The sequence below is a fragment of the Ichthyophthirius multifiliis genome, assembly GCF_000220395.1.
Source record: "Ichthyophthirius multifiliis unplaced genomic scaffold scaff_1120509249394, whole genome shotgun sequence".
NCBI lineage: Eukaryota > Ciliophora > Oligohymenophorea > Hymenostomatida > Ichthyophthirius > Ichthyophthirius multifiliis.
Window position 1 is genome coordinate 19,610 of NW_004087744.1, and position 20,718 is coordinate 40,327.

At 16.5% G+C, this 20,718-nt stretch overlaps 4 protein-coding genes across 4 annotated transcripts, besides 26 other annotated features; 1 reads left to right on the top strand and 3 right to left on the bottom strand. All coding sequences in view use genetic code 6, as the record gives it.

Moving 5' to 3' along the window:
• Nucleotides 1–18: 18 nt before the first annotated feature.
• Nucleotides 19–941, top strand: IMG5_001540 (hypothetical protein; the record flags this gene model as incomplete). Its single annotated transcript, XM_004040069.1, has 4 exons — nucleotides 19–429; nucleotides 479–747; nucleotides 792–814; nucleotides 908–941. Exons 1-4 carry the CDS (start codon nucleotides 57–59, stop codon nucleotides 939–941), a joined length of 699 nt encoding a protein of 232 aa, XP_004040117.1. The 5' UTR covers nucleotides 19–56.
• Nucleotides 942–963: 22 nt separating this feature from the next.
• Nucleotides 964–1,762, bottom strand: IMG5_001550 (hypothetical protein; the record flags this gene model as incomplete). The annotated part of the gene is made up of 3 exons (XM_004040070.1): nucleotides 964–1,208; nucleotides 1,253–1,420; nucleotides 1,492–1,762. The coding sequence occupies 3 exons, from the start codon at nucleotides 1,760–1,762 to the stop codon at nucleotides 964–966; spliced, it is 684 nt and encodes a 227-aa protein (XP_004040118.1).
• Nucleotides 1,168–1,197: a microsatellite.
• Nucleotides 1,170–1,207: a microsatellite.
• Nucleotides 1,763–2,441: 679 nt separating the features above from the next.
• Nucleotides 2,442–2,485: a microsatellite.
• A 445-nt stretch (nucleotides 2,486–2,930) lies between these two features.
• Nucleotides 2,931–2,977: a microsatellite.
• A 379-nt stretch (nucleotides 2,978–3,356) lies between these two features.
• Nucleotides 3,357–3,397: a microsatellite.
• Nucleotides 3,357–3,400: a microsatellite.
• Nucleotides 3,401–6,153: 2,753 nt separating this feature from the next.
• Nucleotides 6,154–6,228: a microsatellite.
• Nucleotides 6,229–8,553: 2,325 nt separating this feature from the next.
• Nucleotides 8,554–8,596: a microsatellite.
• A 652-nt stretch (nucleotides 8,597–9,248) lies between these two features.
• Nucleotides 9,249–9,326: a microsatellite.
• A 3,989-nt stretch (nucleotides 9,327–13,315) lies between these two features.
• On the bottom strand, nucleotides 13,316–13,959 carry IMG5_001560 (hypothetical protein; the record flags this gene model as incomplete). Its single annotated transcript, XM_004040071.1, has 1 exon — nucleotides 13,316–13,959. Exon 1 carries the CDS (start codon nucleotides 13,919–13,921, stop codon nucleotides 13,316–13,318), a length of 606 nt encoding a protein of 201 aa, XP_004040119.1. The 5' UTR covers nucleotides 13,922–13,959.
• Nucleotides 13,921–13,968: a microsatellite.
• Nucleotides 13,969–14,259: 291 nt separating this feature from the next.
• Nucleotides 14,260–14,319: a microsatellite.
• Nucleotides 14,272–14,312: a microsatellite.
• Nucleotides 14,316–14,422: a microsatellite.
• Nucleotides 14,319–14,453: a microsatellite.
• Nucleotides 14,326–14,453: a microsatellite.
• Nucleotides 14,412–14,462: a microsatellite.
• A 21-nt stretch (nucleotides 14,463–14,483) lies between these two features.
• On the bottom strand, nucleotides 14,484–17,282 carry IMG5_001570 (hypothetical protein; the record flags this gene model as incomplete). Its single annotated transcript, XM_004040072.1, has 2 exons — nucleotides 14,484–16,435; nucleotides 16,652–17,282. 2 exons carry the CDS (start codon nucleotides 17,280–17,282, stop codon nucleotides 14,484–14,486), a joined length of 2,583 nt encoding a protein of 860 aa, XP_004040120.1.
• Nucleotides 17,283–17,404: 122 nt separating this feature from the next.
• Nucleotides 17,405–17,476: a microsatellite.
• Nucleotides 17,424–17,498: a microsatellite.
• Nucleotides 17,425–17,498: a microsatellite.
• Nucleotides 17,425–17,499: a microsatellite.
• A 332-nt stretch (nucleotides 17,500–17,831) lies between these two features.
• Nucleotides 17,832–17,864: a microsatellite.
• A 697-nt stretch (nucleotides 17,865–18,561) lies between these two features.
• Nucleotides 18,562–18,614: a microsatellite.
• Nucleotides 18,565–18,614: a microsatellite.
• A 1,510-nt stretch (nucleotides 18,615–20,124) lies between these two features.
• Nucleotides 20,125–20,171: a microsatellite.
• Nucleotides 20,132–20,207: a microsatellite.
• Nucleotides 20,132–20,228: a microsatellite.
• The last annotated feature ends 490 nt before the right edge of the window (nucleotides 20,229–20,718 follow it).

Sequence of the window (20,718 nt, forward strand, 5' to 3'; positions counted from 1 at the left end):
TATATTATTTTTTATTAATGTAGACAATATTATTTCCACTTGATAAGATCAAAATAATGTAATAAGTTAACAATGCATTTCCAGAAATATATAATTAGGATAATAGATACAAATTTATAAAAACTGTGAGAAATTTTTTATAATAAAATGAAGAAATTGAACTTTCTACATTATTATATAGAGGATATATATGTTAATTAGCAAAATTATATGTAAAAGAATTTGGAGCTTTTTATTTTTCTCAAAAATTATTGAATAAAAACAACCATTTTGATATAAAAGCAGATCCAGTTAAACACTCTTTTTATAACTTTTATTATTCATTTGCTATTGGATCTTTTGTAGAAATATTTGCGTTTCCTTTAGAAAAAGCTAAAACAATAATGATAATGGATTCAGATCCAGATTATGAAAAATAAAAATATAGATGTAACAAAATAATTATTTTTTAAAAATATTTATATATTTATAATTATAGCACCTATTACTCCTTTCATATAACAAGCAGAAAATAATAAATATGGATAATTTACAGGATTTGGAATTTCAATGTTAGGAGCGGCTATTTATAGAGGCATTTAAATCGGATTATATGAAACTTTAATGAATTTGGGTTTAAAAGATTATGGATGGTATTTATAGTTACCTACAAGTGTTTTAGCGACAATTATAGGATAAAAAGTAGCTTATCCTTTTGATACTTTAAGACGAAAGTTGTTTTTACAAGGAACTGATTTCGAAGTAGAAGTAAATGTTAAGAAAACTTTTACAAATTATAGTAATACATATAGAAAATCTTTAATGATTGGATGGGGTATTTAATTTTATAAAAGTTTTTTGAGTGGGTTTGCTTTGTTTTCATATAAAAGTTATTTAGATTACTAAAATTATTTATAAAATTAACCAGAATGATGGAAAATAAAAATAACATATATAATTGAGTATTTTTTAGTTTTTTTTATTTCATAAAAGAAACAAAAAAAAACAATAGAAAAAATAAAAAAATGTACAGCAAATAAATATCTTAAAAAAAAACATATTCCCTTTCCCTATACATTTTCCTGTCCAAGGACAATGATGGTCATAATCTTAAATACAAATATCACATTCGAAACAATGATATATTCCTTAGTTTTTTATTATTTAACATTTATCACAAAAACTATGTTTTTTTTATTTTTTATTTATTTTTTATTTTGTTTATATTACTAATTATAATGAATTATAGTATTGTCTGGTGGTTTTTTAGCACTTGCGATACCTGGGTTTAGTAATGCAGTTAGTAAATAACTTATTATTTGTAAGAAGTTTATTCCAAATGTTAAAATATATATAACTTTTCCTTTTTTAACTGAGTATTTAAATGTCAAATAATAACCTAAAATCAAAAAAGAAATCCATGTTCCTATAAATATTTTAACTTTTTTTTATTAAATAAAAAAAAAAACAGCAAAAAATAGAAAATTTATTTTTGGTTTTTTTTTTTTTTACAATCTGGTCCTAATGTAAATAAAGGCTCATTTTTGATATGCATTATGACACATGTTTTTCCATAATATCTTTTGAATTTTTATATTTAGAGATTTTCTTTTTGTAGTGGTAATTATTTTTCAATTATAATTTATTTTTCTTTAGTTTATTGTTAAATTGAAATTTAATTGTTATTATCGTATAATTAATTTATTTATTTTTCTAAGTCTTAATTTCGATATTAATTTTATTCCTAATTTAAAATATCTCCATTACTATCAAAATTTATCATTTGTATTTTTTATATACTTTTTTATTTTATTTTAAAAAAATATTTTATATATATATATATTTCTTTTTAAATTAAAATAATATATAAATACTTTTTTATTAATATTATTTAATCTTTTTAAATATAAATTTACATTACAAAATATTAAAATATATATACAATTTAGAAAAAAAAAAAAATAAGGAAAGAATTTTTTCATTCACATAAATCACTTACTTAATTATTTAAATCTAAAACTTACATATATTTTTCGATAGTTTTACTTTCATCTATATTTTCTGCGTGTTTAAAATTATTTAAAATTTAAATTTAGTTTTCTTTTTGATTTTTTCCTTGTATTATTTTTTCAAATTTTTAAGTATTTAAAAAAGTTGAAAAATTATTATCTTTTTCATTATTCTAAAAATCTTCTTTTTCGAAAAAATTCATTATTTCCTTTAATTCATTTTCTATCATAGGCTTTAATTATTTACATTAAAATAAATATATAAGTGTTTTTTTGTTTTAATTTTTACTTCTGATATATTATACGAATTGCCAAACTTTTATTCCGGAGAATCTATTTTATCTAGTTAAGATTTTTTTTATTATTTCCTTTTTTCAAAAATATTGTCTGGATTAGTTTTAATATTTTTTTAGTTAGATTGATTGTTGTTGTTGCTTTTTTATGAAGTTTAAATTTAATTATAATAAGTTTTTTAATTATAAGGAGTTTATTAATTAATATTTTTTTAATGACTTAAATTGCCGAAAGCGAATCTACTAGTATTATTATTATTACTCATTTTTATTTGAATTTTTTTTGTATATATTTTTTTTTTTAAATTTTAATTTTTTTGATTTATTTAAGTAAAATAATATTTCCAAAAAATAAAGTATTATCATTTCTAAAATAAAATATAAATGTTTATATATATTAATATTTTTTAAAAATAATAATAAATAATATGTAATAAATATTATAATAAAAAAAATTAATATATTTTTTACATAAATATCATTTATTTATAAACTATAACTATTTATATTATTTATTAACAGAAATATAAAACTAACATTTTATGGATATGAGTAAATATTTATCATCATTTATTTATTTTTATATAAAAAAATTATTTATTTCAATTATAATATGATATCAATTCAAATTTAATTTAAATAATAATTTTTAAAATTTATAAATTTAAATTAAAAGTTTTAATTGTAAAATAAAATAAAAAAACAAAACAAAAATAATTAAGTAAGAATACTAAAAAATAAAAAAATGGAGTAATATTAAATAATTTTTAATAATGTAGATAATATTTTTTTTTAACATTTTAAAAAACTCTCTTAACAAAATGATTATTGATTCTTTTTAAAAAAAAATATAAGTAAAAATAAATAATTATTTTAAAAAATAAAAAATAAAATCAATGTTATTATAATATTGAATTTATTATAAATAAATATTTCTAAATTTTAAATGAAATAATAATAAAAATTATAAATTTAATATTTAGTTAAAGTTTATTTTAAATTATTATATAAAAAATTAATTTCGAAAAATTAAGATATTAAAAAATAAAAAGACTTTAAATTAATTTTACTTTAGATTTTTTTATATAATGTTATTTTTTAATTATTGTTTTTTTTTTAAAAAAAAACAAATCTATACTAAAAAATAAACAATTAGCTATATAAAATTAATTTATTTTTAACTTTTAAAGGTGTAAAGTTTTAAGGTTTATAATAAGAGATTTTAATATATTATATTTTTAATTAATTTGGGCATTCGAGTTGTTAAATTAAAAACATTTATTCGAATTTGTAAGGGTAGATTTTAAAGTTTTTTTGGATATAAAATATTCAAAAATAAAATAAATGTAATAAGAAAATAAGTATTATAATAAAGTATTTTGTTAAAAATATTAAATAATAAAAGCAAATGAAATATTAAAGTATATATTTATTATAATACAATAATACATATAATATTTAAATAAAAATTTATATATTATATTAGTAGTATTATTAATATTTTTTTACAAATATTGTTAATATTTTATTTTATTTGAAAATATAATAATATTTCATTAGTTTAATTTAATAATAATAAATCTTTTAAATATAACTATATGATAAACTTAAATTATTATATAATTAAATTTTTAAAATATAATCATAAAACAACTAAAATTATTTACTGTGTAAAAAAATATCTTTTTTTTGGGTTTAATTTTTTTATATTGTGCTTTTAACAATAATTTTATATTCAATTTCTATTGATGCAATCACAAGGTTCATATCTAACTTTAGTTATATGGTTTTAGCATTATTAACAATAATAAGAAGTATCTTTACAATTATTACAACAAAAAGGTAATATACCAGGTAAAATTCCAAAAACAGACCAAATTAAACAACATAGCCAAGTTCCTGTTCCTATTTAATATTTGATCTGAAGGTTTGCTTCTTTATTGCAATTATCACAGTATTAAGATGGTACAAAATTATAATTATATTTTTTCTAATGACCAGACTTTAAACTAACATATTCATTATTATAGTTTTGCATTTAATTTTATTATTGATCTTAATTAGTGTTTATTGGTTATTGTTAATTCATTTTTAATATTTTTATTTTTGTTCTTTATTTTATTTTTCTTTATTTTTTATAAAACGGAAATTTTTGTTTGTTTTTTAATATATTTATTTAATTTTTTATTAAAAAAATATTAAATATATATTTTTTTTTTTTTATATAATTTTCATTTTTAAATTTATTATAAAATTTCAAAGTATTTATCTAATTCGATTTATTTAATTTAAAATTCGTTTGATTATTCAGATATTAAAATGGCAAGTATATGCTTACAAATATTTAGTTTTTCTAAAAAATTAATACTGCTAAAATAATCACATGAACAATATTTATTTTTATTATTTTAGTTGAAAAATATAATGTATATTTATTTTTTATCTTCATTTATTTAATAAAGTTAAGGATTTTAATATTAATAATAGTTATCAATAGTTTAATATTTTATAATGGATTATTTCTTTATTATTTATAAAGATTATATTAAAGTATTTCCAAAAATAAAATTCAGTTTATAAATTATAACATTTTTTTCTTTTTCTGATGCATTTTTTAATAAAAGAATATTTTTTTCAAATAATTATTAAATAATTTATATATCCATTATTTATTTTATTAAGGAAAAAAAAAAAAAATTATATATACATATATAAATTCACATTTAAAATTATTAAATAAATAAATATACTTAAAACTAAAAAAGTAGTATATATAAAAAACCTTATTTTTTTAAAAAAAAATTATACATTTTTTATTATTTTAAATTTTCTATCAATTAATCGATGCTTTTTCTAAAACTTAATTTACTTAAAATTCTAAAAGCTCTATTAATTTATCTTTAATATCAAAAGGTAAATCTTTTTTTTTAAAAATATATAAATAAATTTTAAGGAGTAATAAATACGATGATTAATAATAAAATTATTGGCTAATTAATTTAAAGAGTCACCTTTTTTAACCACAATTCTTTCCATCTGATCTGGCCCTAAATTAACATCGACATAAAGTAATATTTCTTAATCTTTATAATAATTTTTTATATTTTTTTATATTTTATAAAATTAAAACTTTAATCTTATTAAATTGAATTATAATCTAATTAATCATTTAATTATGGACTTTAAATTATATTTATAGAAGAGTATTATTTTTATTTTTATTAATGATTTTATTTAGTTTAATTTTAATTTATTGGACTTTGTTATATGGAAGAAAATAAAGTACTACCTTTTACTTTTTTTTTAATTTTTTTTAATTATTTTTTCAAAAAAATTACATTTAGATTACACAGAAGAACTTTTATCAGATTAGTTTATTTAATTATTAATTAAAGAAATGTCTCTAATATTTTAATTTATATTTTGATGCCTTTCTTTTCCTTTTCTCAAGTTATTAACCTATTTTTATAATTATTTAACTACAGGTTAAGGACTTTTAGATAATTAATTTTTATAGTTTTTATTGATAGATACTTTAGGATAAAAAGTGCATTCAATACAGTTTTTTTCAAACTCTATATCGTTAAAAGATTTATCAATTTTAATTTTTTAGATTTTTCTTTTATTATATAATTATTCATATTTTGGTTAAGAAGTTCTATTTTTTAATAAGTAATAAATATATAAAAATATTTACAATTGTTATTATGATATTGAATGGTTTAATTTATTAGTTTTAGGATGAAAAGTACATTCTTTTAATTCTTTGAGTTTTAATAAATGTCTTAATTAATCAGTTTTTTTCTCTTTAATTTTAATAAAAGATTATTTAAGATCTAAAGAATTATTATAAACAAAAGAAATCTATAAAAATATGTATATATGTATATATATATTTATATACATTTATATTATATTATTTATATATTTATTAATATATATATATAATTTTATTTTTTATAACATTTTATTTTTATGCTTCTTCAATTATTCTTTTTTTATAATTTTAGGCTAGATCATTATTATATCTTTTTGTAGAAGACGAATTTTTTGTTTCTTTATTTATTTCTTTATAACTTTATTATTTTTCATTGAAAAACTATCTTCTATAATGTAGTCTATCTATATAAAATTGATTAAAATGGTTTTATATAATTTTTATTTCTTATTCATTTATATGCCAGTTATTATTTTCATCAAAAATTCCAATATTTGTTAAACTATTATTATTTATTTATATATTATTTTTATTAATATATCTTTATATTTATTTATTTTTTAAAAAAATTTAACTAATATATAGTTTTATAAAATTTAATACTTTGTAGTTTATTAATTATTATCATTTTATAAATTATATTTATTTAAATAAGGTTATTTTTAAAAACTTTAATTAATATTTGGTGATATATTATTAGAAAATCCTTAAAAAAAATTAATATTAGAATGTTTTTGATTATTATAAATATTTTATTCATATATTTCATGATTTTTCTAATAATTTTTTTTTTCTTTTTCAAATTAAGGAATGTTTATATTAAGTCCTTATAGGGCAAATAAAAAAACTAATAAGTTTCTGCTTGTAACTCCTCCAAAAATATGTCCATTTAAAATTTGGAACATTTCACTTAATAGTTTTCGTTCTTTAATAAAATTTTAACAATTAGATTAATCTTTTGGTGATAAATAACATAGATTTTTTAATATTTATTACATCCTTTATTTTTTTATTTTTTTGGAAAAAATATAGTTTTTTATTATTTTTCTTTTATTACTATATATATTATATTAGTTATTTATGATCTACTTTTGAAATATTAAGTACTTTATTTAAAGATTATTCGAATTCTTTTGTAAATTTAGCAGCTAAACAATAATCATTTATTTTCTAATTATAAGGAGACAATGGAGGAGTTTTTTATTTTGGAGTAAAATTATCATTTTTTATTTTTTTTTCATAATAAAGTCTATTTATTAATTTTATTTCGTTTTAAATGGATAATTTTGGTTTATTTTTGGGAGTTTTTTATTCCTCTATTTTTTATTAGGAAACATGAGGAGTTTAATTAGATTTTTTGATAATATTTATGCTTTTCTATTTTATGTATTTTTTTTTTTATTTTATTTTTATTACTTAGTTTATTACAGGTTAATGTGTATATTCTAAATTTTTATTTTCTTCAATACTAGCTCTTACCTTTGATTTTTTATTAAATTATATTTGTTTTATTTATTTTTTATTACGTTTTATATTTTTAACTCTTTCATATCTAAAAATTATTTCTAATCTTCTAAAAACTCCTTCCATGTCCTTTAACACATTTAATTATTTATATTGCTTTTGTTTTAACGATCATTATTATTTGAATGAGGTTATAAAAAATTATTTTATGTAGAATATTTTGGAGAATATATTTCTTGTTCAAAAAAAGGGAATTTTTATTTTTGTTTAATCTTTAAGAAATAGATTTTGTTAATTATTATTTATTTGATTTATTTATTTTAGGTTAGAATGAACAATTTTATGCGCTTTTATTTTTTTAATTTACATATTAATAATTAATTAGCTTTTTTTTTTTTGCTATATATATATATATATATATACTCGTTAATTATTTATTATTAAATTAATTTTTCGTTTTTATGTTTTGCTTCGACTGCTTATTTTAATAATTTATTCGCATATTGCTATTATTCTTATAAAGTTCTTTTCTTTTAATTATTTTCTGATTATGGCTTTTACATTCTTTATTCTTATTCAAGATTTTATTTATCTTTTTGATTTTGATCTTAATCATTATTTTTATCATTACAATTACAATTAAACTATTTTATTAAAGGTTATTAAGGATAATGTATTGTAAATTATATTTTTTAAGGGTAGATTATTTCTTCTTATTAAAATTGAATTTATTATTATATCATTGAATTCTAATTTTATTTATATTAGATTATTTTATAAGGAGATGTATTTTATTCTGAATTAATTGAAAGATTATTAGAATTAACTTTTTATATTTTATTTTTTTAGAAATAATAAATATGTTACTTGTGTGTATTTTATCATGATATTTTTATTAATTTTGTATTATTTAATTATTTTAATTTGTTATTTAGTTACAATTTAAGTATTATCTATATTCTTATGATTATTCTTATCCCATTTTTTTATTTTATTAAGTCAAAAAATAAATTTAAATGGAAAAAAAAAATAAAAAATTAAATAATTTTTTTTTTTTTTTTTCAAATATAAAATAATTAACAACTAAAAAATTTATATAAAAGATTAATATTATTTTTAAAAAAATTATATTAATTAAATGTTATTCTTTATATAAGTTTCTAATAATTTTATAATAAAATAAAAAAAGTTATGTTTTTATATAGTAAAAATTTAAATAAATACACGTACATGTTAATAAATTAAAAGTATTTAATATCTGTATCAATTTTAATTAAAAATATTTATTTTTCTTAAAATTTTATGTACTTAATAAGTTTAAATAAATAACTCACAGAAAATTAATGATTTTTTAAACTTGAAATTTAATTAGAAAAACATATATATAACATTAATAAATATATTTATATATATTAATATTTTTTTTTTCTAAAAAAAAGAATTGACTGAAATAAATATAAATAATAATGTTTTTTTAATTATATAAAATTATCTTTTTTTTTACTAAATAATCAAATCTTTATAGTTTCTTTTTTTTTTTTTTATTAAAATAATTAAAAAATGCAATAAAATCCAGAAATATAAACAAATTAAATCCAAAATATATTAATTAAAAAAAAGGAGTCACATTAATAAGAAATACGTCGCAAAAAAATCGAAGAAAAAATAAGGATGTCTCGAAAATTTCATTAATAAATCAAATAAGATACACTATAAAAGAATTAATATATAATAGAGTAAATATTCGAAAACGAAAAACAAGAGGAAGACTATTTTAAAGAGAAAATAATATAAAATATATATTAATCAATATAATCTAAAAATATAAATCAATTAAAAGAACAAATATATAAATCATATAATTACTTATTTGACTAAAATTAAGAAATAAATGAAAAAAGCTTATAAATGTTTACAAAACTTGATTTTATATAAATACTTTTTGATGTATTAGATATTTAGATACCAATTTCATTAGAAAAAGGTATTTTAAGTTTTCTCGGGAGTATTTTTTATATAGAGCCTTAAATTTTAGAACAAAAAATAAATATTAAAATTGTAAATAAATTAATTTCGTTTTTACATTCAAAAGATATTAGTATTATTGATGAAGTAATATTTAATTATTATTTTGTTAAGAAAAAAAAATATAAATAAAAAAAAAAGACTTGTTTTGTAATCTCAAATGCATTAGGAGAAAGTTAGATTATAAAAGATATTTTTTACTAATAAGAGCTTATAGAAACCCTTTTTTAAGTTCATAGTTTTAAATATTTAGTAGAAGATAATTATGGCCCAAAAACAGAAACTAATTTAAGATGGTTTGTTTAATTAATGACTGTTTTTTTAACTAAAATAAATAAAAAAAACAAATAAGATTTAGTTTCTAAAAAAGATGTATTAAAAAAATAAAAAAAATAGATAAAATATTATTATTTTTTTCTTTTGTATTTTAAAAATAAATAGTATATATTACTTTTTGATATAAATTTTGATTTAGTATGTACTAATTTAATATGGGAAAATTAAGAAACTTAAACAGCTGAAAATATACTCAAAAATATTCATTTAATAATTTAAAAGGAAGATTATTTTATAGAAAGGTTTTTTGGTTTATAATAAAAAAAAAATGTAGATTTAGTTTAAATGCTTTTGGAAAAAACAAAAAAATAAAATTAAAATGATATGTAAATTTATATCTAAATTATTAAAATTATGTGTACGATTATTTCTGGGCCTAATAAATATACTGAATTGTTAATTTAGAGCAATATATTGTAAGTTTTTAATACTTTTTTCACTCTATATAAAAAGAATGTAAATTATAATTTTCTTTTAAAAGAAATATGTTGGGCTTGTAGTAATATATGTTCTATAAATAGCTAAAGTATAGAATATTTTATTCAAAATCGGATCTTTTAGACACTTTTTGACGACTTTTAAATCGTTCATCATACAATAAGAAAAGAATTAATGTACTTATTAGCAAATATATTCGATTAAGGGAATTATTAATAATGTTTATTGATTTTAAAAAGCAAGATTTTAGGTTTTTATTTAGAAGAGCTTTAAATAAATAATGATGCGGGAGTACTTTTAAGTTTGTTAAAAGGAATTTAGAAATTATTGAATAGTTTTTAATATTATACTTGTGAATAAAATGGGAAAAATATAGTTTTAGAGCTACTTTTATAAAATGGTTTTAAAGAAAAATTAATGGATTTATAAGATCATAAAAATGAAGAAGTATATAATTCAGTTATTTTTATTATTTAAAATTATTTTTAGTATAATTGAATTTTTTTTTTTTTTTTTTCCAATTAAAAATTATAATACTTATTTTTTTTTTGTTTTTTTTGTTTTAAAAAATAAAATTTAATTATTTTTTAGCAAAAAATATTGTATTTATTTTTTGTATAATTATATAATAAAATGCATTTCTTATTACAATTATAAGCAATAAGAAAATAATTAGTTGAAAATTATGAAAAAAGATACTTAAAATTTTAAAAACGATGATGAAAACAGAATTTCTTTTTGGATCTATAAATATATAAAATAGATATAGGAATAAGCCAAATATAAAATTGTATTGAAATGGTTTTTAAAACAATATAATAAGATTATAAATCTCATATAATGTTGATATATGTTAGATTTTGTATATATCCATCAATAAATTGTAAATTATTAATAATAAAAAAATATAAAGAAGATTACCACAAATTTTTGAAAATAAAGTAAATCTTAGATTAAATAAAAAAATAAGCTTAATTTTATAAAATTATTTTGAAAATTCTTGAATAAATATTAAATTTAGTTAAAAAATAATAGATATAAAGGTACGAATAGTATATAATTTAAAAATTTTGACTTTTTATTTAAATTTATAAATTAAATGAATTTTTTGTTTTATTTTGTAAATATATAAAAGTCATTAAAAAAATATACTAAAAAAAAAAAAAAAAAAAAAATTAAAATTTTGATTTTTATATAAAAAAAAAAAAAAAAAAAAAATTGAAAAATAATAATAATTATAAATAAGTAAAAATATTAATTTATTCTTTCAAAAAAATATATAAAATTCTTTTAATTTTTAATTAAAAATAAAAATGTTTTAGTAAGAAATGAAAAATAACAGTGATTAAATAAAAGATTATATTTAAAAAAAAAAGAATGAATATAGAATTGAAATAAGACGTAAAAAAATTGCGAGAAATTTTTAGAAAATCAGATAATGTAATTCTAATTAAATTTTAGATATATAAATCGAAAACGAAATAACCGAAAATGCTAAATTAATCTATTAATAAAATTAACCAGAAAATTAACAAAGTGCTTTAATTTAATTGGAGAAAATAAGCAAATTTTATGTCAATGAAAAATAAATCGAAGAATAAGAATTATTATATTAAAAAATGATAAAAATGAATTTACATAAATATTTTGTTAGCTTTTTGGATATTAAATATGATAATTATTAATTAATGTAAATAAATAGTATTAAAATAATAGCTAATTTAGCATATTATATGGAAAAAAAACACATAGAAGAAATCGAAAAAATATTTTTTTTAGAAAATTTATTAAGGAAATTAAAAGAAATAATTTAAAAAGAAGAAAAAGAAACTATTTTAATAGAATATGTATTAAAAAAAAAGTCGATATTATATATATATATATATACAAATAGATTTTTCATACATTAGCCAATTTTTTATGTGATAAGGAATATTATTAAGAAATATAAGAATAATTATTCAAATTAAAAATAGAGATAATTATAAAAAGTTTCTTATAAATAAAAAATATATAAAAAGAATTAATTAAAGTATTTCTTTTCTTTTTTAGTAATCTTACATATAAATTAAATGATATTTAATAATAAAAATTACTTTTACCTTTATTTCCTTATATATCAGATTTTTCCTTACTTTTTTTAAATCCTATTGTAGTTAAATATTCTTATAATTGTATGGCTTTTTTTATAAAATGTTTCCCTTTTTTATTAGAAAATTTATAATATGAACATTTTTAGGGTTTTGTGTAAATTCTGGAATTAGAAAACAACTACTCATTAAAGAAAAAAGTTCTAAAATTTATCATTGAAATTACAGAAAAAGAAGATGAGAATTTTACTCTTATTTTATGCTAGAAAGGAGTTCTTAAAGTACTTATAAATAATATCTTTTCGAATAAAAAGAAGAAGAAAATATCGTTAAAGCTTCCGCGCTTGTTCTTTCAAACATTGCAGCTTGCTAAAATTGGGAAATAAAAAAATAATTTCTAAAAGAAGGTCTTTTTGGGAAAATTATGGAGTGTTTTGATCCTCATTATTTAAATTGGAATCTTATTTAAGAATCTTTAACTTATTTTTTAACTAATTATGTATTGACATCTAATTTTTAATTAACTTTATTTATAATAGAAAAGTTTAAAGTAATGGAAGGAATGAAGTTTATTTTAGATTATTATATTTTGGAAAGTGGAAAGGTGGAATTATTAGAAGATTGGTTGGATGTTTTTAGAAAAATAGGATAAACTGTAGAATATTAAAATTTGGAAATAAATGAAGATTATAACTTGTTTAATTAATATATTTATATTAAAGATTAAATAAGTGGAACAATATAATAATTATTTTTTCATAAAAGTGAAGAAATTTCTTAATAAGTTCTTTAAATTTTAAGTTAATAATGTATATCAAATGAATGAATTGCTTCTTTATGTTAAAAATATTAATTTGTATGTATATTTTTTAAATAATAATAAATTTTTATATTTAAAAAAAATTATTATTTATATACCAATAATATATATATAAAATATCTTTTTTTATTTTTATTTTTGTTTCATAAAGCCTTTGCAGATATAGGAATATCAGCTATTTATTTAACTTTATCAAGAATACTATCATCAATAATAGTTCCGTCAATATTTTTAAGTGTGGGAAGCTTTTTAAGAACATAATATTTTGGATCTTCCTTAACTAAATCATACATGGGATTTCCATAAAATAGAACAACAGAAAGCTCAGGTAGTTCTTTTAGTTTATCAAGTTCTTCCCAATTTTTAATTCTATTATTTCCAATATAAAGAGTATTAAGGACAACACAATTATTTAATCCATCTAATTTTTCGATTAAATTATAACTTATCCATAATTAACGAAGAGTAGAACCTATATCTTCCAATCCACTAATTTTCTTTATTACATTTCTTGATAATGATAGTATTTCTAAGTTTCTTAACATGTTTAAAGGAATCATTTTGTCTATACTGTTTGATGATAAAGATAATTTCTTGCATTTAGTTAATGTATTTAATACTGGACCGTCCATTTTTTCAATTGGAGGAATCTAAAATATCAACTTTATTTCTTCAGCTTCAGCTGGGTTTTTACCGGGATTAACTGCTTCCCAATTTGCTAAGGCTTTTTAACATGTAGTTCCTCTCATTTTTTTATTAATATATTTTAATTTTTTTTTTTAATATTAATTAATTTACTTATTTTTAAAATATATAAAATAAAAAAGTTATATTTAATAATTTTTTATTTTTTCGTTTTAAATATATATTATAAAATTTCATCTTTATAAATAAGAATATAGTTAATATTATATTATAAAAATTAATATTGATAAAAAAAAATAGTTCTAAAATATATCCTATTTTTTATAAAAATAGACTAATAAATATAATAAATTTAAATTTTAAATAAGTTTAACTTAAATTTTTATTAATAAAAAAAAAAATTAAAAATGTAAATTTAATAATAATAAAATTGATTTAATTTAAAATATATATAAAAAAAAATATTTATAAAAATAAAAAAAAATTAAAAAAATATATATAATAATATTAATAATAATAATAATAATAATAATAATAATAATAATAATAATAATTTTAATAATATTTATAATAATAATTATAATAATAAAAATAATAATTATAATTTTAATTATAATTATGATTATAATTATAATTTATTTTATATATATATATTAAGAAAATATATCATTTTTCAGTAAGAATTCTAAAACCTTTCCAATCATCAGGAGCTCTTCCATTATTTTCTTTTATTACATCCAATAAAGTGTTTGAAGGCCCATCTTTAACTCCATATTATTCTAACATATTAAGAGTTTTTGAGAACGAATTTTTCGCTAAATCCCATTTACCTTTTAAATATGCTTAAAATCCAATATTCCATTCTGAGTAAAATTCATCGTTGAAGAATTCCCTCATAGCAATTAATTAATGATCATTTTAAAATTTATCTGCTGGGAAAGCAATACCTTTTTAAATTTCTTCTTTTAATTTATTTCTTTAGATTCTTTCAAGGACTCTTACCTTCTTCTTTTGCATCGGATTTGAGTACACTACATCGAATTTGTCGATATGACCGACTCTTTTTTCAACATTATCTAAGGATACATCTACTGTATATAAGTCCATAGGGTTTATGGAACCTTTTACAGTAACTCTATCGATCCATCTAAGCTCTTTTTTACACTTTTCAGTCAAAATCTATTATAAATCTCCACTAATAAGAATTCCTGTTCCGAATTATTTAGTAGCAGCTTCTAATCTGGAAGCCATATTTACATTTGGACTTAAATAACTAGCATCGATTTTATAATTGGAACCAATAGCACCTTCTATAGCCCATCCAACATGTAATCCGAAGCCCATTTTGACTGTATATTTTCCCCCTAATCTTTATTTAAGTCCTTAATTTTTTCTATATTTAATTAGTTTTTTAGAAACTGTAATACCTCCCATAATTTTGAGAAAAGCCAAAACTGATAAATCGGCATAATTTTTTATTCTTTCCTCATCTTTTAACTCTAGTTATCCCTTAGTATTCAAAAAATAGTCTTTTTCTTAAAACTTCCAAACCAAAAGAAAAGCATCTCCTATATTTTTATTGGATTAACCTCCGAAAGAATCCACTGTAGAATGTGTAATTTCTGCTATTTCATTGACAAAAAGCATTACACCAGTTTACAAAACTTCAGTTGCATCCGTAAAATTTCTAATATCGCAAAATCCGAAAATAGCAATTATTTTTCGACCAGGAATCATAGGATCAACATCTCCTCCATGACTCATGTTCTAGGCAATAATTTCAGAACCTGCTTCTCCGAAGCCTAGAGCTAATAAGGCACCAATTTTAATGATTAATTTTTCCAAAGTGGCTGTTTCATAACCATCAAGTTCCTTTCTGCGCTTTATTTCTACTTAATTTCCTGATTAGAGAAGCTACTCAAGGGCTAGGGCCTCCTTTTCTTCTATTTGGGCTGCTTCGAGAGGGTTTTCCGAAATTCGGCGCACTTTCTTTATCATACTTTCAATTGGGTCGAGTATTAATATGTCTACGTCTCGTGAGAAGAAGATAGCTCCAGAAGAAAGAACTATGGAGACGAAAATAGTTCTTATAATAGAAAGAATCGCATTTAGTTAGTTATCTTCCCTGACGTCAATTATTACGAAACCTTCGATTATACTATCATTGCTTTAATTATTGATTGAATAAATAGATTTATCGTCATTTCTTAAAGCTTAAATGTTGACATTAGGCTCAGTATATATTTTTTTTATAGTTTTAAGTTCTAAATAAAGTATAGGAGTTCTAGTATCTTTATGAAAATTGATATATTTATTAAAGTTTTCTAAAATTAAAGAGTCTTTTACTTAGGTATATATATTAGGCATTGTATTATTATAACTAGTAGTGGGCTCACGGTATGTTTCGAGGGTGAAAACTGGAACACTTATCATAATTGAAAGAACTAAAATTATTACTCTTTGGGTAGTTAGATTAGATAATTATTTTCCTAGTTTAGTTTCATTGACTACTATTTAAGGAGTTTCGGCTTTTTATTATTGACTTATTTTGCTAATTTTTTTCAGGATTTTTCGGTTTTGGATTTCTTGATTGGATTTAATATTTTTTTCAGTGTTTTCTGGCTATTTAACATTTTCTAATTTTTTTTCATTGTTTTTTGGTTTTACTAAGAGATTTTCATGATTTTTTATTTAATATTATATTTATTCGTTTTTTTATTAGGTGTTTTCATTATTTTATTATTAAGTTTAACTATTATTGTTATTATTAATTAAATTAGTTTGTTCAGTTTCTTTATTTATTATTTAAGTTTATTATAAAGGAGGTAATATACCATTTTTTTTAATTTTTCTATCATTATTGCTGTTTAATTATTATTCTTCTCCAGAATTCTTATGATTTTATTAGAATGCTTATTATGTTTCTTTCATTTTTGATTATTGATTTTATTCTTCCAATTTTTACTCTTCTTCTAATTATTTAAGGTGATTTTCTTATTATTTTAATGCCGTTTGAGCATGTTTATATAATTTTACTAACCTAATAAGCCTCACAATTCTTACTATTCGGGAAGCTTTGGTACCTACTCTTGATGTTTTACCTGCTTGGGCTATTTAAGAGGGATTTCTGGAGCCCTAACCAGAAGAAGAGAGATCAGGGTTTGAGTCTTAAGTATTATAAATAGAATCTGAAATCCATCCAATATCGAAAATTAGAGACACGGTAGAAATGAGATCCAAATAAAAGAAAAAACTGTTAAAATAATCTGGTTTTGCGAAACACGCAAGAATAATTTCAATAAAAAAAACACACATACAAATAATATTTAGAATCCAAAATATTTTGTCACCGTTTTTATCAGTTACTAATACCCTAATGTCATCACCAAATAAAGCATATAATGTTATTATAGCCATTATTATTAATGTAACATGATGCTCTAACATTGAGTCGAGTTTTAACATTAGCTTGCTATATTGAAGGCGGATTTTGTTTATTTATTGGGATAGACTTGGAGATTGGTTTTAGCGTTTTTCTTTGGAGTTAATGAAGCCTTCTTGAGAATTTTAGGTTTTCATTTATTTTATTTATTTTTTTGCTTTTACGTTTTGTTTTGTTTTTATTTTTTGCTTTTATGTTTTGATTTTGTTTTTGTTTTGTTTTTGTTTTGTTTTTGTTTTTTTCTTAATTAATAAATATTTATTATAATTGTGTTTTAATCATAATTTTATTTATTTTATTAATTTATTTTTTTGTTTTATTTAATTTTTTGTATTGTTTTTTAATTCATTTATTAATTTAAAATTAAATGAATGAACATATTTTTATTTTTTATTTTATGTAGTTATTTTTTTTTTTATTAACGAAATAATTAAGCTTTTTGTGAAATCATTTTATATATTTATATGTTTAATTTTATTTTATTTAAATTATGCATTATAATTTAATTTTATTGTGACTATTTAAAATACATATTTGAAATATTTTTTTATTTATTTAAAAAAATAATAATCATAATAAAATTAAAATAATAAATTATTAAAATACAATTAGAGATATATTTTGAAATATATATAATTAAATAAGTTTATAAAAATAATAAAAACTTAAAAAAAAAAAATTAATAATTAATCTTTAAATTATTATAATTTTTTTTTTAATTATAGAATAAAATTTAAAATTGATTTAAATAAAATTTAATTATCATCTTTATAAAAATTTTAAAATTGTTACTTTTAAAAAAATATTCATTATATTTATTTAATTTATATTTTAATTTTTATAAATATATCAATCATTGATAAAGTATTAATTAATATAAACTTATTATTTTTAAATAAAAATTATTAATTTAAAAAATTTATTTAAAAAAAAAACAGTAATGTTGCATATATTTAGTATATATATGTATAATACTCTATAAATATATTCAATAAGATAAATATTACTTGAATATATACTCTAAAAATATTAAAAAATAATAAAATTACTTATAATCCTCTAGATAAATACTCTTAAATTTTCATAAGAAAAACCTTTTTAAAAAATGGCGTAAATATTTATGAAAAATGAATTTGAATAAAAAGGTAAAATATAACTGAATATAATAAAAAATAATTTATAAAATAAGAATTAAAAATATCACAACAACAATAAACCAATTTAAAAACATAAATATAAAAAATATATTATAAACATTAATAAATTATTGAAAAGTAAAAAATAATAATAATAATAATATATATAAATAAAAATAATTAAAAATCAATAAAAAGAAATTGAAATATAATAAAAATGATAATTTTAATATTAAAAATAAGAAAAATAAAGTTTAAATAATTATATATATATCGAGTGAAAATAATAAAGTATTAAAACTATATCAAATTAATTATTATATTTCATTTAAATTTTAAATAATAATGAAGAAAAAAGGGATAATTTCATAAAATATAATTAAAAAATATTTATTAGTTTTAAAATTTTATTTAATTCTAAATTTAAAACTGAAAATAATTAAAGTTTCGTTCAAAACTGCAGACGAAAAATTATTTTTTCAAGTGGAATATAAAAATTATTATATGGAAATTTAAAAGAATAACAAGTCTTTTTAATAAAATAAAAACTTAAAAAATTAAATATTTATTAGTATTCTCTAACTTTTTTAATTAAAAGATTTAAATAACTAAATAAAAATTATTTAAAAAGAGACAGAAAAATAAAATTTTGAGTAAATATAAAAAATAAAATAATATATATTTATAATTTTATATTATAGATAAATAAAAATAATAAATTCTTTGAAAATATTTAATAAAAATAAATTTATTTAATAATAACTGAATAAGATTTCTATATTATTTTTTTATAATAAAATATAATTAACTAAACTAAAATTTCTTAATTAAATGATTATTTACTAAAATTTAATATAATGTTTTACAAATTTTATAGTCTTAAATAATATATAAAATATTTAATAATTTATAATTTAACATTTATATTATACTGTGTTATCTTTCAAATGATATTAAATTAAATAATAAACTAATAAAAAAAATATACCCAAAAATAAGTATATACAATTTTTTTTAATAATATTTAAAAATTATAAATACTTTTTTTTTTAAAAAAAAAAATCTAAATAAATATTGTAAAAAATTATGTTAAAAAATTTATTATTTACTTTTTTTTTTTTTAAATAAAAATAAAATATTAAATACACTTTGAAAAAATGATATTATTTCTTATATAAAAAAATAAAAAAATTAATTTTTTAAAAAATTGTGTTTAAAATAAACAAAATTAATTTCAATAGTATTATATCACATTTGTTTAATTTATTAATCAATTAAATCCTTTAAAATTTCAACTTTTTATATTAAAAGGGCTTAATTCACATCTTTTTTTGCAAAAACTCCGAAAATAAACTAATTTTAAATATTTTAAAGGATAATAATTTCATTATCAGTTTTTAAAATTTATTTCTATAAATAAATTTATTAATTTGCTAATTATTAAGAATTATCATCTTCATAATCGTTTTATTCATAAAGTTTACATTAGGCTACATAACAACAATCTTCCCATAAATAAATTAAGTTATAAATATAATTTGATCTACTTGTATCACTTGTAGATATAATTTAAACTTCTAAATTAGAAAGAAAAAGTGTATTAAAATATTGTTTTTCTTATTCTAAAATAGAATCTAGAAAATCTTTTAAAGCAGTAGGCTTAAACATATTTTTTATATATAATTTATTTTACTTTGTATTTTTCTGAAAAAAAAAATATTGTTTACTTAAATATAAAAAAAAGAAATAAATATAAATAAAAATAAAAATAATATATTCATGATAATAAAAAAAGAATAAATATTATAATAATAAATAAAAAATTTAAATATTTTAAACATTAGTATGATTTTAAATTGTATTTTTGTAATTATTTGGAATTTAAATGAATATTTTCTAATCAAAAAATTTATTAAATTCATTAAAAAAATAAAAAAGATAAAATAAAATTAAAAAAATAGATATTAATATACAAATGGATATTAAAAAAAAATATTATTTTTTTGTAATATTAGTATGATAAATAAAAATAAATATTATAATAAATAAAATTAATATTTTAGTTTTATAATAAAAAGAATAATTATTATAAAGATATATATTTAATGGTAAATCAAAATAAAAAATATTTTTTTTAAAAAAAAAATGAAATTTTTAATAAAAATGTTATAATACAATTAAAATGATAATTAAATATTACATTTTAAAATTAAAATAAGGAATTAATAATAAATATATAATATACCATTAAGAAAAGAAATTATCATATTAAAAGAAAATTAATATTATATATAATATAATTATATTTAAATATCTATATATT